The sequence below is a fragment of the Coturnix japonica genome, chromosome 4, assembly GCF_001577835.2.
Source record: "Coturnix japonica isolate 7356 chromosome 4, Coturnix japonica 2.1, whole genome shotgun sequence".
NCBI classification, from domain to species: Eukaryota; Metazoa; Chordata; class Aves; order Galliformes; family Phasianidae; genus Coturnix; species Coturnix japonica.
In genome coordinates this window covers 81,397,099-81,412,818 of record NC_029519.1, presented here as the reverse complement: position 1 = coordinate 81,412,818, position 15,720 = coordinate 81,397,099, and the positions used below count along the sequence as shown (strand labels likewise).

Below are 15,720 nucleotides of genomic sequence, written 5' to 3'. Positions count from 1 at the left end.
CTCCTCGCCGCCGGCTCCAGTCCAGTTTTTCGGGCGCTCTCCTCCTTCCCAGCGCCGGCCCCAGCCCCGGCCCTCCTCACCCGCAGGTGAGGGCCGCCCAGGCGGGGAGGGGGACTGGGGGGGGGGGGCAGCGCCAGGTACCGGCCCTATTTGTAGGGCTGCGGGGCTGCGGGGCTGCGGGGTGCGGGGGCGGCCCGCGGGGTGCGGGCCGTGGGTGCGCGTGTGCGCGGTCCCGGGAGGGGGGGGCCGGTGGGAGGGGGGGTGGTTTCTCGCACACACACACACACACACACACACACACACACGCGCACCCGCAGGAACAGCCCCGCCGCGGCCCCCCCGAGCTCAAACCATGTTCCAGCCGTCCGCAAAGCGCTGCTTCACCATCGAGTCCCTGGTGGCCAAGGACACCCCGCTGAGCCCCGAGGAACCCCTGCGGCCCTCGGCCCTCAATTATCCCCCCCCCGCCGCTTCCGACGCCTTCCCCGGCGGTTTCCAAGGGGCTGCAGCCGCCGGCCGGGCTCTGTACGGCGGCACCGAGCTCGTATTCCCCGAAGCCGTGGGGCACCCGGCTCTACCCGTCGCTCCGCATCAGCTCGGAGCGTCGCCTCTCCCGCACCCTCACTCTTTCTTCGGACCGCAACATCGCGACCCGCTCAACTTCTACCCCTGGGTGCTGAGGAATCGCTTCTTCGGGCACCGCTTCCAAGGTGAGCCCCGCACCGGGACCCGCAGCCCCGAACCGGGACCCGCAGCCCCGCACCGGGACCCGCAGCCCCGAACCGGGACCTGTTGCTGCGCTCCGCTCGTCGCGGCTCCGGGCTGCGGACGGTCGGGTTCTGCCTCGGAGAACACGGACGATGCGGACGTTCTGTTTTCGGGCTTTGTCTTTTCTCTTTTCTTTCCCTTTTCCTTTTTCCTTCTTTCTTTCCCTCTTTCTGTCTCCCCTTCTTGCTCGTTCTCCGTTTCGTTCCGTCTCCTTTCTTTCCTTCTCGCTTTTTTTCCTTCTTTCTTTCCTTCTTTCTTCTTTTCTCTCGTCTGTTTTTTCCTTTCTCTCCTTTTCTTGTTTTATATCCTATTTTTTGAGAAAAAACTGTTTTTCTTAATTTCTGACTTTCCTCCCGACTCTTCTTCTCTTTCTTTCTGTTTCTCCCCTTTCTTTCCTCTTTCCTTTCCCCGTGTCCTCTCCCTTGTTCTTTTCCTTATTTCTTCTTTCCTTTCCTTTTCTTTTTTCCTTTTTCTTCCTTCTTTTTCTTTTTTTTTCCTTTTTCCTCTTTCCTTCTTCTTCTTTCCTTACCTTTCTCTTTTCCCATTTCCTTACCTTTCTCTTTTCCCATTTCCTTTCCTTTCCTTTCCTTTCCTTTCCTTTCCTTTCCTTTCCTTTCCTTTCCTTTCCTTTCCTTTCCTTTCCTTTCNCTTTCCTTTCCTTTCCTTTCCTTTCCTTTCCTTTCCTTTCCTTTCCTTTCCTTTCCTTTCCTTTCCTTTCCTTTCCTTTCCTTTCCTTTCCATTTCCTTTCCATTTCCTTTCCATTTTATTTCCTTTATTTCCTTTCCTTTCCCTCCGCTCCGTGGGGCAGCCCTGTAGGCAGACCCTGTGCCACTCCTCGGGGTTATAATAACTATCACCCGGTTATTACCAGGCTGCCCTCGGGTTACGGTTGCGTTATGGTTGTGTTATGGTTGTTATGGTTATGTTATGGTTGTGTTCCCGTTGGGTTCTCTCCGTTCCCAGCAGCCCACCCAGACCCCTCCCGGCTCCATGTCACTCGGTGCCCATTGCAGTTCCCGGCGCTCACAGCCCCTCAGCGGCTGCCTCGATCCGTTCGTTCTGTGTCGGATTCCTCCAATTCTTTCCCTGTCTTTAATTTCTTTTTCATTTTATCACTTTTTTTTTTTTTTCTCTCTTCCTTTCCCTTTTATTCCTTCTTCTTCTTTTTTTCCTTACCTTTTCACTCCTTTTTTCTTTCCTCCCTTCCCTCTTCCCCTTTTTCCTTCATCTCACCCTCCTCCTCTTCTTTCTATTTCTTTTTCCCCTTATCAGTCTTATTTCTCCCTTTCTCTCTCCAACTTTCTCCCTCGGCCCGTCGGTCTCTTTCCCTCCTTGCTTCACTCTTTCAGCCTTTCTCTTTCATAGAACGGTTTGGAGCTTACAGGACCTCAAAGAGGATTCAATTCCAACGCCTCTTTTACTCTTTTTCTTCCTTTCTTTTTCTCTTCATTTCCCTTTATTCCTCTTTTGCTTTTCCTTTATTTCTCTTCTTTTTCTCTATTTCTTTCTGTTGCTTTCTGTGAGTTTTCCTCCCGTTCTCATTTTCTTTCTCTTTCACTCTTTCTTCCCTTCTCTTTTGATTTCTTTTTCCTCCTCTTTTTTATTTCATTTTTGCTCTTATTTCCTGATATTTCTCTTATTTCTCCCTTCCTCTCCACTATCTTTTCTCTCTTGACTTTCAGACTTCATAATTTCTCCATCTCCTCTCTCACTTTTCACTCCATTCCCCTCTCACCGCTTCTCTCCTTTCCCTCTTCAAACCTCTCTATTCATTTTCCCCCTTTTCTCTCCCCTTTTCCATTCCTCATTGCCAAGCAGTAACCCCAATTCTGAAATCCCACCAGTCTCCTTCCCCCTCCTTACCCCATCCCACACTGTGCTGCCCCCCACATCCCCCCTTTTCACAGCACAAATCCCCCCCTCATGGTGCCAGGGCGATGCCCCCCTCCTGACATTGCTGTTCTGCCTGCAGGGAACGAAGTGTCCCAGGAGAGCCTCCTCCTGCACGGCCCCTTCGCCCGCAAACCCAAACGTATCCGCACCGCCTTCTCCCCATCCCAGCTACTGCGGTTGGAAAGGGCCTTCGAGAAGAACCATTACGTGGTGGGCGCCGAGCGCAAGCAGCTGGCCAGCAGCCTCAGCCTCTCCGAGACCCAGGTATGGCACAGCCATGTGTACCCACAGAACTGGGCTGTGGGCATCACATCGTGATGGAGATACGCCGGGCGAAAGGCTCAGCGCTTCCCCAGGAGCGGTGTATGGGATCCTCTGTGTCGGGGTGGGGATGCCGCATCCCCGCGCTCTCACCTCGGAGCTGTTGTGCAGCATTATTTCTTCTCTGCCTGATTTAAGTGCCAAACTAAACTGCAGTGACCGAAGTGGCAGTGGTGTCACCCCGGTGGCCAGTAGAACCCATCAGCTCGGTGTCTTTGTGCTGACCCAATGGGATGGCTCATCTCGGCTGCGGCTTTTGGCTTTGAGAGGAGGCTTTGCTCGTTTGCTGTAGGAAATGAGGGAGCCCAGAAGGGCCCAGAAAGCAAAAGGAAAAGTGTTGGTGTAAAGGGGAAAATAGGGCAGTCAGGGCTGTGTGTTGCCAGGCTCACGGCTACTGCACAGTGCTCCGGGTGGAGGAACCCATAATATTAATTCAGGCTCCAGGCTGTGTCCTGCAATATTCAGTAATGCGGTCAGCTGAGATGGTCTCTAAATTCTGGGCTGTTTGGCCTGGTTTTCTATTAATTTATTTCATATCCTCTTTTATGATTTCACTGAAAATTAAAGCAGAGCTGGGGAATGCTGCCCGACCCCTCGCAGTGCACGTTGCCTCTAAATCCACCCGAGTAAAGAGGAAGGCAGGGAGGCAATAGATGGCTGCTCAGGTGTCTGGTTCTGCCTGTCGGCACACACTGCAGGCTGCTCTGTGCTGTTGGATCGCTGTGCCTGGGGATGCTGTGGGTGCTGTGGGGTCATTGCATCAACCCCGGGCCATGGGGTGCTGTGAAGGGGCTGAGGGGAAACCTCCTTTCTTCCAGCTTCATTGCTTTAATACATGCATTGATACTTACATAAATTTAGTATTTTATATATATATATAGTCTATTAATTACCCAGAGGGAAACAATCCACGTGCACCAATGTTGGATTGTTAACTCAATGATGCTTATGGGTTCCTTCCAACTCAGGATATTCCGCAGTTCTATATCCTATAATTCTAGTGTTCTGTGAACAGGACTGGCCCAAAGGGTGGTTACCTGCTATATGCCATAGTAAGGTATATCCTGTGGCAATGCTGCCATCACCCCTTTTCTTTCTATCCAAAGAAACCCAATGGAAGCACCCGTGCTCCCTGGAGAATCCCATTGGGTGTTCCTCCATGCCAAGGGTTGAACCTGCAGAGAACACCTGGAGCAGCCCCAGGGGAGGTGGAAAAGGTCCCCACGTCCTCGTACATCACTGGGACATGGGGAACGTGGGGAGGGTGGGGGTGTTTAACCCCTTCCCATAGAGGTCTGGGCCATCAGGACTCGGGAAAAATAGGACTGGGGGAAATGGGATTGGGGGAAAATGGGACTGGGGGCAAATGGGGTTGGGCAAAGACAGGACTGGGGTAAAATGGGATTGGAAAGAAGGGCAGCACACAGCCCACAGCAAACACGAGTGGGATGGGGATGGGGTTGTGCCTGTGGGGACCGTGGTGCACGAGCAGCGGCTGCGGGGTGTGCGTGTGCGGGGTGACGCAGAGCTGCGGGGATGGCATTGCGGGGCTGGTGGGACGTGTGGGATGTGCATGTGGGGTGGGATGGGACACGGGTGGGTGCTGTGCCAGGGGGTGTAGTGCTGGGATGGGCACTGTGGGTGCTGATGCTGCTGTGCCCGTCGGTGGTGGTGTGAGGCCGCTGCGGTGAGCCGACATCACCGGGAATGGGGATGTGCCGGGTGGAAAATGCTTCCCTGAGCTCATAGAGCCATAGGGTCGTAGGAAAATAGGGTGTCCCAAGTGGGAATAGACCCCCATGGAGCTGCAGGGAGCCCACACTGTCTTCATCCTGAACCAGAGCCCTCCTTGCTGTGGGTGTGATGTGTGGGGCAATGCCATCCTGCATCTCTCCCCGTATCACTGCAGGGCTGAGCGCACTGCAGCTCCCGTGGGGTGGTGGTAATAATTAACAGAATGGCCCCACATCCGTGCTGTGCCCATGAATGCCTGGGAGTTACAGGAGGAGAAAGATGGTACTCTGAGATTAACACTGGGGACCATTCCAGGTCCCAGAGAGCAATGCCAGTACTGATGTGTGGTCCTGAGTTGGTGTGCTGCTTTCGGGGCCATCCCTTTGCAACTCCTGCATGTCCCTAAAAGGAATGGATGAGGTTTGGGGTGTTGTTAAAGCAAAAAGGTACCGAGTGTCTGAGGCTTTATGGTGTCGTACCAAGGATTGGTGTGCTGGGTGTAGCGTCTCCTTGGAGCTCAGGTGTGGATCCCAGCCTCAGCTCCCATCATGGCCGTATTATCAAGGCTGAGACAAAGCTCCATGGCACAGCGGGATCTCTTCGTGTATGTGGGCATGATTTAGGGCCATGGTTTGCTGGGCATGGTGGTGTTGGGTCATGGTTGGACATAGTGATCGTAGTGTTTTTTTCCGAATGGCATAGAATGGCTTGGGATGGAAGGGACCTTGAAGATATCCAGTGACATTATGATTCTATACGGGACTGCTATCATTAGGTGTTAGGTGCAGGAGAGAGCTGTGTGTGTGCAGAACAGCTGCCAAGGGCTGAGAACGGGATGGAGGAGCCACCACGAGGTGGTGCCCATCTGGTACCAGGACAGCTGGGAACACACAGGGCAGCACAGATGTTTGGCACCGCAGTGTTTAACATTGGTTTGGGAAGGAACAAAATCCATGTTTAAGATTTAAATGTATGTCTCTCAGGGCAGGTTATTGCCCTTACCAAACCCCTGGGGGCTGCAGTCCCATTGGGGTGGGCTCCTCAGAGCTGAGCTGTACTTGGAGGATGCTGCGCTCCACACACTCAGCTCCCATTCCCAAAGGCTCGGCCGTGCGTCCTCATTGCTTTCTCCCTCACTTTCCCTTTTTTTTCTCTCATTTTGGGCTCCCAGGGGGCTGAGAGCTTCACTTAAAGTTTGTGAAGCACTCAGCCGTGGTTGAATTGAAGTGGGCAATGCCTTAAAGCACAGAATGCGAATGGTTGGAGGTCAGAGCTCAATGGGGTAAGCAGCCGTGGGCCGTGCGCTGCTTGCTGCACTGTGCACCAAAAGGGTTTTGCTGCCCTTGGAAAGGCAGAAAGAGGGCAGGGCCTCATCCTCGCTGTGCTGCAGAGCAGAGGGAGAGCATCGCCTGGGAAAGGGGGGCACCAATCAGGATGGGGGCAGTGCTGGGACATGAATGCGCCTTCCTGAGCTGTGCTGGTTGGCAACAGCAGCCGTGCAGCGGCGCCTGGCGGCACACAGGGTCTGTCTGTCCTGCGGGGCTGGAGCCAGGCAGCAGTGGGCACTGACAGCATCCTGCATCCCTACACAGCATCTCGTGCCCCTATAAAGCATCCTGTATCCCTTCACAGCATCTTGTGCCCCTATAAAGCATCCTACATCCTTACAGTGTCTCACATCCCTACACAGCATCTTTGTATAGCATCCTGCATCCCTATAGAGCATCCCACATCCACACACAGCATCCTGCATCCCTGCATGACATCCTGAGTCCTTGTATAGTATCCTGTGTCTCTACAGAGCATCCCATGTCCATACACAGCATCCTGTGTCTGTGCACAGTATCCCGCATCCCTGCACAGCATCCTGCCAGCACTATCGTGCACCTCTTGCTATCTGGGTGCCTCCTTCATCCCACACAGAGCTCTCTTTGCCCTGGCTGCTGTCACTGCAGGTTTGGGACTGGGTCTGAGGATGGGGATGCTGCTCCTCTCCAGTTCCTGGGGAAACATTTGACTGCTGCCGCAGTGAAATGGGTTTTCTTACATCTAAATATGGTGAATTCATAATCTCCATTTGCTTCCTGGTTATCCGCAGTGCAACCTCAGTGCCTGACAGCCTCAGAGCCTTCCCTCAGGCTTTGCACAGACCAACACATGATAAACCCAAATTAAACCTAAATTGCAGCTTCCCCCCACCCCTCCCCACACACACACACACACATTTTTGGGTGCAGGGAGGTGAGGGGTTGCCATGCTGCACTCTGAACAGAACCATGGCTGAGACCTGGCAGTGTCACCTAAGCATGGGGACATGGCTCTGAGATGGGTATGTGGGGGCAGCTCTGTGTGACCCCTCTATGGCCACTGGGGCCACTGTGCCCACGGTGCCGAGAGCCAGGGTGATGGGCAAGAGTGATGTTTTAATTTATTCTTTTATTTTATTTGTGCCCATGTGATGGGCACCGGAGTGATGAGTGCCAGGGTGATGGGCACCCTCCAAACCCAACGTCCTGCCATCAGAATGGGAAACTGAAGCAGGGCAGGGTGCCCCTCTGGTGTGATAGGGACTTCTTTTTGTCCACTTTTGGAGGATTTTCCTCTGCTCCTCCTCCCCCAGGTGAAAGTGTGGTTCCAGAACCGGCGGACGAAATACAAACGGCAGAAGCTGGAGGAGGAAGGGCCGGACTCGGAGCAGAAGAAGAAAGGTTCCCATCACATCAACCGATGGCGCCTCGCCACCAAGCAGTCGAGTGGAGAAGACATCGACGTCACCTCCAACGACTAAGGCAGGGACAGGCTCCTGGTGCAGCTGCCATGCAGAGGAACCCGGGGGACGACGCGGGGATGTGCGCGGCATCACCCCACAAACTCTAAAGGGACGTCACCGCCGCCGCCCCCACCGGACCCATCCGTCCCCCCCACCCCGCCGCCCGGAGCCCGGCGCAGCCCTCGGGGCGCGTTTTGGGGCTCTCCTGCTGAGCCTGGGAGGAAGAGGAGGCTGCCGGGACCCCGGGACACAACCGCGCATCCTCCTCCGCGTGGGGACCGCCCGTCAGCCGTCAGGTCGCATCCAACATCCTACCTTCGAGCTCAATGTTTCCACCTCTTTATTTTCCATTTCCCCCCCCCTTTTTTTTTCTTTTCTTTGTCCCTTCTCCCCTCCTCCTTTCTCTGTCTTTCTCTCCTTTTTTTTTTTTTTTTAAACACGGTTTTGTTTTAATTTATTCTTTGGTTTTATTTTGTGCCCCCGTGTGCGTGTGTTCCCCGTTGTAGGTAGTCCGCAGCTGTAGTGTGTGTTACTGCGTGGTAATAAAAAGCAAAATGTGCTCAAAGTATGTCTGCTTCCCTTGGAGAGGAGGGGGGAGGACCAGTCCCATTGCCCACCCCTGAAATGTCCCACGGGGATGTAGCCATGGGGACAGTGGTGTCATTGGATGGTGTCACTATGAGGTTGGCTTGCCCATATGGGACTGATGGATGCAGGAGAGCTCGTCCACCATGGTGGCATCTCAGCAGTGTCCCCTCCTCCCAGGTTGGGTGTCAGGGAGGTGACACAGTGACAGAAAGCAGGAGGGTGACGGCAGGTATGACAGGTATGTAGTGCTCGGGGGCTGGCAGCTGTCACACCTGCACTGGGTATTGTATGTCAAGGGAGGGGCCATCCCACAGTGACGTTGGTGTGGTGAGAAATGGGGTGCTGGGGGGCTAGGAAGAGCCCCAGGCACTGCTGGAGCCCCAGAACTTGAGTGGGGGGCACGATGGTCCCACCTGCATCTCCCCAGTTAAGGACATTTATAACTACCATATATATAGAATTATCATTAAGGTTGGAAAGGACCATTTGACCCATTGAGTCCAACCATCAGCTTGCTGGGTTGATACATACATACTGAGATATACACACACAAGTAGTCATGACATAACACAAATATAATAATGAAATATGATATACCCAAATATAATAATTTTATTGGGAGATACATCATAATTCCTGCTGTTTGGAAAGGGGCAGCCCTCTCCATGTGTGCAAAGGGAAAAGCCACATCCCCAGAGCAGTTCCACTCTGCAAATAACACATAAAAAAATCCTATCAATGAGACATTAAAAGCCTCAAATCTTTGTCAACCCTTACATCAGTGTGATTGGCCATGCCAAGCTCTGAGCCTAGATCCAAATTTGGCTCCCAATTTCCCCACTACCCAATGAGACTCAAACTTTGCTCCCATCCCATCCCAGACCCAAATTTTGCTGTTGGCCCCAACCAAACCCAAATTTCCCTTCCAGCCCTCACCCATCCCCGAGTGCTACCAATCGTCAACGAAGTCTTTAAATGCTTTTATTCCAGACATGTCCAAGTGTTACACAAAGTGTTGTGGTCCATCAGTCTGTTGAGAAGGTTAAAAAGAGACTGTGTGCATTCCGGGGCTGTGCCGGGGTGTGCGGCTGGAAGACATGGCCGGGAGCAGTGCCCCCGAGGCAGCCGTACGGAGCCACCAGGATGTCACAAGGGGCTGATTCCCAAATGGGACTCAAGGAGGTGCCAGGGGCTGTGAGTGGGAACCCGGCGTAACCTGAGGTCTGCGAGGACGACAGCTCCGGTTGCGTGGGGATGGAGAGAAATGATGAGCATGAAGCAGAAAAGAATGAAGCCGTGCCCGAGCTCGTGGAAGGAAAACTGAGGAAGGAGGCAAAGCAGATAAGCAGCTCAAAAATAAAAAACCCCCCAAAACAGTTTTGGGTTGTGAGACCACATGGGACAAAGGCATAAAATATTTGTATCGTAGAATCACAGAATGGTTGGGTCAGAATGGATCTCAAAGATCACAGAATCATAGGAAAGATTAGGTTGGAGAGGATCTTAATGATCATCCGGTGCCAACCTCGTGCAATGGACAGAGTTGCCAACCACTGCATCAGGCTGCTCAGGGAAGAAGCAGGGCAGGGACCTATTGGGGTTGTTGTGCCACACGTTGGTACTCACTCCCTTCATCCTGCAAGGGAAATCCAAAGGGATCGGCAAGATCAGACCTGGTTATTTCCTAAAACTCATTCTGCAGGAGGAAGGAACCAACTGCTGAGCCATGGGCTCAATTCCCAACCCTATGGCCCACTGCAGGACCAGGGACAGGGGTGATAGCCCATGGGGAGCAGCCCAAGGACCTCTTCCAGGAGGGAATCAAACTTCTTGCTGGCAACTTTTGCTGCAACCTGGTCCTCATTATTTCTTAATTAACATATCCAAGAAATCAATTAGCTGCGACATTTCTAATTAAATACTACTGGAGATGATCATCTCATTATTATTATCTGCTGAGGTGAACAACTTGATGTGTGAGGTGGGTTTTTTCCTTCCCATTTCTTCAAGTTCCCCAATTATAGGAAATAATAAATGCAAATGGTTGAGTTGTTCTCGCAAACCGAAGGCTCCTTTTGTACATTAGGAGAGTCGAAGAGATTAATTAGCTATTAAGTGAATGTGTACAATGTTATCATTAGCTCCTTTTTGGCACAATTTGCTGTCCTAATAAACAGCACTAATGTGCTATCGCTTTCCAGTGCCATGCTTTTCATTTTTCAGGCTGTACCAAGAGTTAAGCTCCATGCTGAGTCAACTTTTTGATCGGAGCCCAATTGCCAACCTTGAGCTCTTGGGCAAAGCACAAGAAGGGCAAGGATGTTTCCCCCAAGTGACAGCAGTGATTTGAGTGTGCCATGGTGAAAACCCACAAGCTTTGCAGGCTGGTGCTTCCCTAAAGGTCGGGTCAGTGTCTGCAAAACCATCCTGGTGATTTTGAAGCAAGGGTCCCAATGCTGCAACAGCTGTGGGAGCTGCAGAGGCTTTGGTGGAGACCTCTGAACCTCATGGTGGGGACACAGCCATGCTTGTGTTGCACAAAAGGGACCACACATCCACCAAAATGTGGTGGGCCTCCTCTTGCACATATCTTGTGCTGCTCCCATGGCAGGCGACAGACCAATGGACAACAAGGGGACGGGCAGTAGGGTTGAAGCCCAACTCCAAAGCGGGGTTTCAGCTCTGCTGCCCTTATAGATATAGATGTAAATACAAAAAAATACTATGTATATGCAATGCACCTATAGTCAGCACAATGTTCTGGGAGATGTAGAGCCAAACTTCAACTCTCCAGCCCCACAGCACACCCCAGAAGCACTGCTGATACACGTGGTAGGCACTATGCAATGCAATGGCTGTGGGGGATTCTGGAGAAGTTTAGGAACCGTGCAGGAAAAGCCCCTTTGCCTTCCAAATGCCAGAGTGAAGTGGAAGAACCAAGAGCTTGGGAAAGGCTGGGTCAGGAGGCAGAAAGGTCCTTCTCAGCAGAAGCTCTACGCCCCATTTTCCAATACATGAAATAAAATAAGTTTGATGGGATTTGTACAGGAAACAACAAATCCGGCCTCACTGACTGATTGTCACTTGTGCTGCGCAGCTGGGTTTGACCCGAGCCGTGATCCCCAAATGCTGCTCTTCTGACATCCCTGAGGCCAGTCCTTGCCCACGGAGCAGGATATCTCTCTCATATTTCATAGGGCAGTGTGTATTAGGAACCCTGCAGCCTGCTCTCCTCCAGCCAGTGCCGCTGGCATCGCGTGCTGCCAGCTCACCCCCTGCTGTACATTGCTCACTCCATCTGCAGACCCTGCAGGTGGCTGGAGCTCACTAGCTTTGATCAGTAATTACGATACAAGACCAAACCTTTGCAGAAACCACCCCACTACAAAGCCTTGGTCACAACCCCCCCAAAAGAAGAAAAAGACTGAGATCAATCAGTTCTGCAGCATACCAGCAGAACGGCTGTGGCAGCCACAAAACCCACCTTGGAGGCTTCTGGTCCACTCAGCTTTGGGCTCAGTTACACCATCAGAGCCAGCACGTATTTAAGCATACATTAAGCACGTGCTGACTGTACATTCATCTGATCTAGTGCATTAGAAGAACTCTGCTGGGTCAAATCGAGCTGTCCCTTGCGCAGGTGGAAATACAGACCTGCTCCATGAGCTCAGCACTCCCACCAGCACCAGGGACCGGGAGCTGTCCCATCAGCAGCAGGGATGGGGAGAGCACTGCTGGCCTCTTCTCCCCTCCAGGTTGGTGTGGATGTCCATAAAACTCTTATTTTCAATGTGCAATTATTTGATCCACACCAGCGTGGGGACGGAATCTGCTGCGCTGCTCCCAAACATTGCAACACATCCTTTTGCATACATTCTGCGTCAGTGTACGTTTGGTTTCCCCTGCTCCCCCCACCCTCCCCTAGTCCAAACAAGTTGGCATTGGAGTGATGGTGACCATTGCATTTGGCCGTGCTCAACACCACCACACTCTGATCCCTGTAACGATCCCAGTGGCCACACTCCAACTCCGCTCTTTACACCTTTGGGTAAAAGATAATGGAAAGACAAATTACGGCCCCAAACTCAACCAAGAGGAGGTTTGTGGGGCCATGGGACCACACACCCAGGTGGGATGTGGCTCCTGTACCCAGCAGTGCCCCATCACTGCATCCAAACAAAAGACAGCTGGACTCAAAGTGGAGCAGCTTCACGAATCCCTTATGGAACCCCACCCACGTAGCTCAGACTGCCTTACTCACAGAGAGGACAAATCCCATCCATTCTGCTCGAAGATCCCATCCCATGCAGGGCACATTGGCTTTCCAGGACCTTGAACCCCATGCTGATGTGCTGGGTGGCAGCTGGGGCAGTACTGACATGGAACTGATAGAAGACACTTATCAAACACCCTATCAAGAGCTTCAAAGCCATGCTCCCGTCAGTCCCTGCAGAATGACTTTCATGCAGTGTCAGTGCCGTGATTTAATTTGCATTGAAAACAAAATTTGCTGGGTGAAGCCTACTTCCATGTAGTTAGGTACAGCCATGTAACCATCCCGTAAACTCCTCTCCATGCAGTGCTAGAAGTTAAGAGATCATTCCTCTGCTAGTCATCTAAAAAGTGTTTGAATGTTAGTTTCTCGATGTTGCTAAGTTAAAACTCTTTAATGTTAGTTGTGTTGAGTGGTGTGAGAGGTGTCAGCTCTCCAGCAGTGTTACCCAACTCCCGCTCCCCGGGAGCAGTAGGACTATCGCTGAGCTCTAGGATTTGTGTTGTCTTGCTGCTGCGTTCTCTCCCCGTCGACGTCTCACGTTTCCCCCCCCTCTCCCTCCCCAGATTTTCTGGGTGGAGGGGTCTGCAGCTCCCACTTACAACCCCTTGTTGTAGATGACGGTCTTACTGGGGGTGGCCATTGCGATCTCTGGCTCCAGGCGAGACGTCTCGATCTATGGAAGCAGAGGCAAAGTCAGTGTCAGCACCATGGAGATGGCCATAAAATAATAAGAAATGCTTGAGTTGGAAGGGACCCTTCAAGGCCATCTGGTCCCATTCCCTGCAATGAACAGAGACACCCACAGCTCCATCAGTGCTCAGATCCCCATCCAGCCTGACCTTGGCTGTCTCCAGGGATGAGATACCAGTACCTCTCTGGGCAACCTGAGCCAGTACCTCACCACCTTTACTGTAAACAACTTATTCCTTATACCTAGTCTAAATCTGCCCTCTTGAGGTTTGAAACCATTTTCCTACGTCCTCTCTCAACACACTACATTAAAGAGTCCACCTTTAGCAGGGTCTTTAACATGCTTTACTCTGACTGAGCCCCAAACCACCCTCGTTTAAATGGACTTACATTGCATCAAATGATGTCTGCTCTCTGCCTGGCAACCTTTGAGGAATTACAGGAGCACCACAAAGATACCACCCACCATTTTCCTTTCATTTTCCAAAGTCGGGGCTCTCTGCACTCTCCAGCAAGAAGAATCACAGCTGAACTCTGGGTGGTTTGGTGTCACCAGTGTGAGACCAAATCCCACAGCTCGAATCATATAATGATTTTCATAGAATAATAGAATGGCCTGGGTTGAAAAGGACCACAATGATCATCCAGTTTCAACCCCCTGCTATGTGCAGGGTCACCAACCAGCAGACCAGGCTGCCCAGAGCCACATCCAGCCTGGCCTTGAATGCCTGCAGGGATGGGGCATCCACAGCCTCCTTGGGCAACCTGTTCAGTGTGTCACCACCCTCTGGGGGAAAAACTTCCTCCTAAGATCCAACCTAAACCTCTCCTGTCTCATTTTTAAACCATCCCCCCTTGTCTTATCAAGGACCACGTTACTGAGGAACATGATTAGCGCACGTGGTGGGGATGTGTTGGGCTTGATGACCTGAGAGGTCTTTCCCAACCTTAGCAATTCTATGATTCCAGCATCTGTCTTCCCACTCCTACCATTTGTACAGCCTAGACATCACACTCAGCATCGCCAGGAAGCGTTCTGGTGTACAACTAAGAAACAACAGTGTGCTGTCCCTATTCCTTCTTCCATCCCTATGAAATTCCTATCCCCTTGCTCTCCATCACGCTGCGTCCCCAGGAGGAGCCGGGTGTCCCCATGCCCAAATGGGACGGGGAGCCTCACGCCATCCGACTTTGGGAAATCCCATCCACCCAATGGGTGCTGCTGCTGCTGACACAATACGAGGAGCCCACGTTAAAAATCGAAATGCTTTTGAAAATGTTTAACCTAGTTAGACAAATTAGCAAAAATTTGTGCAAAACAATTTAGGTATTTAAAATATTCAATGTTTTTAAAAACTGGAAAAACTGTTCTTAGCTTTCAGCTGCAAAAACCCAACAAAATATAACATCAAAGCAATCTTAACATGAGGTGCAACATAACCCTTCAGCAAAGCTGTTAAACAGCTACTGAAGCATCATGGGAAATAGCACTTCATTTATTCAAATGCACATATGTCAGGTTTTTGCACCATATGTCATTCCAAGCTATTTACAGTAATAATTAAATCTTAATCAACGTTTAACCTCTGTAAAATGTTTGAAGGGATCTAATCACCCTTCAGACTGCACTAATGAAGGAGAAATATATAAACATAAAAAGAAAATGATGCATAGATAGCACACCAGAAAGAACAGTAATTGCAAAATTGTATTTCTTTTAAATATAATCAGCAAATTATGTAAAGTAAGCCAACGAGTATTTTAAGTGAAGACATCTTGGGTGTCAGAGGTGTGATCAGCTAATTTTGTACTGCTATCCATAACAGATGTAGCATATTTTCTTTTCGTGCCATTATTAGCAACTTCACCATTTCTTTCTGTGCCGAAACACAAAGTGAAGCATTGTGATGGGAGAGCACCCAGCAAAGGTAGAGGAGAGGCGATTCTCACGTCCACCAGCACTGACAGGATCCATTTTGAGGGAGGATTAACTCTGATCTGCCTGGCTCTGACACAGCTTTTCTTCCCATTGTTTTGTTTTCCTTCTTCCAAACACAGACGGGAAAAGCTCCTAGGCACTCAAGTTGGGTGTTTTCACCCACCAGTATGAAAACATCATGGAGAGAGGAGTATATCAATGACTTGGGGTTGGGTAGACCAACCCTGGCCAGTTGGGTGGCCCAACCCTGACCAGTTGGAAGGACTTAGGGGCATGAGGTGGCTTAGAACAGCAAAACCCAAGCTCTGGTTGGGATGCCTACATAGAAAGCAACTGAGAACCATCATAGACACAGAAGCACAACGTGGGTCCTCTGGGTCCATCAGTGTTGGACTTGCTCTCCAAAGAAAGCCCCACTGGCTCCACTGGATCCCAGATTAGAGGTCAGAAAGCAGGTTCTACAGGGAAATGATGATGGCCTGGACGTGTTGAGTCAAGAAGGGAGAAGTTGAAGGCATTGGCACACACAGGGAGAAAAAGTGTATTAGTCTGTTCATGCTGCCTTGGGACACAAGTCAGAAAGCAGTGAGGAAGACTCAAGTTGAGCAGCAGAAAGAGCATCTGAGAGGGAAGGAGCAAAGTATCCCAACCAGATGTCTGGGGGAGGTCTGGTGGCTCTGAGGTGGGAAGGTTTAAGTACGAATCAGATGAAACTCAGCAAGAATGGTTGGTTTGGAGAT

The 15,720-nt window shown here is 51.2% G+C and overlaps 2 protein-coding genes across 3 annotated transcripts in view; one reads left to right on the top strand and one right to left on the bottom strand.

The window, feature by feature from the left end:
- On the top strand, positions 1-8,052 carry LOC107314117 (homeobox protein EMX1-like). Its single transcript, XM_015863031.1, has 4 exons — positions 1-86; positions 318-710; positions 2,742-2,926; positions 7,338-8,052. The coding sequence occupies exons 2-4, from the start codon at positions 353-355 to the stop codon at positions 7,503-7,505; spliced, it is 711 nt and encodes a 236-aa protein (XP_015718517.1). The 5' UTR covers positions 1-86; positions 318-352; the 3' UTR covers positions 7,506-8,052.
- A 987-nt stretch (positions 8,053-9,039) lies between these two features.
- SFXN5 (sideroflexin 5) overlaps positions 9,040-15,720 on the bottom strand; it is a 73,047-nt gene continuing 66,366 nt past the window's right edge. For both annotated transcript variants that reach the window (XM_015863029.2, XM_032444619.1), the window contains one exon: positions 9,040-13,024. In XM_015863029.2, the coding sequence (XP_015718515.1) occupies positions 12,947-13,024 (78 nt within the window). In that variant the 3' untranslated portion in view covers positions 9,040-12,946. The remainder of the gene's footprint in view (positions 13,025-15,720) is intronic.

Coding starts and splice junctions, on each gene's coding strand:
- LOC107314117 (XM_015863031.1), top strand. CDS start 353: ATGTTCCAGCCGTCCGCAAAGCGCTGCTTCACCATCGAGTCCCTGGTG. Junction 711..2,741: donor CTTCGGGCACCGCTTCCAAG/GTGAGCCCCGCA, acceptor TTCTGCCTGCAG/GGAACGAAGTGTCCCAGGAG. Junction 2,927..7,337: donor TCAGCCTCTCCGAGACCCAG/GTATGGCACAGC, acceptor CTCCTCCCCCAG/GTGAAAGTGTGGTTCCAGAA.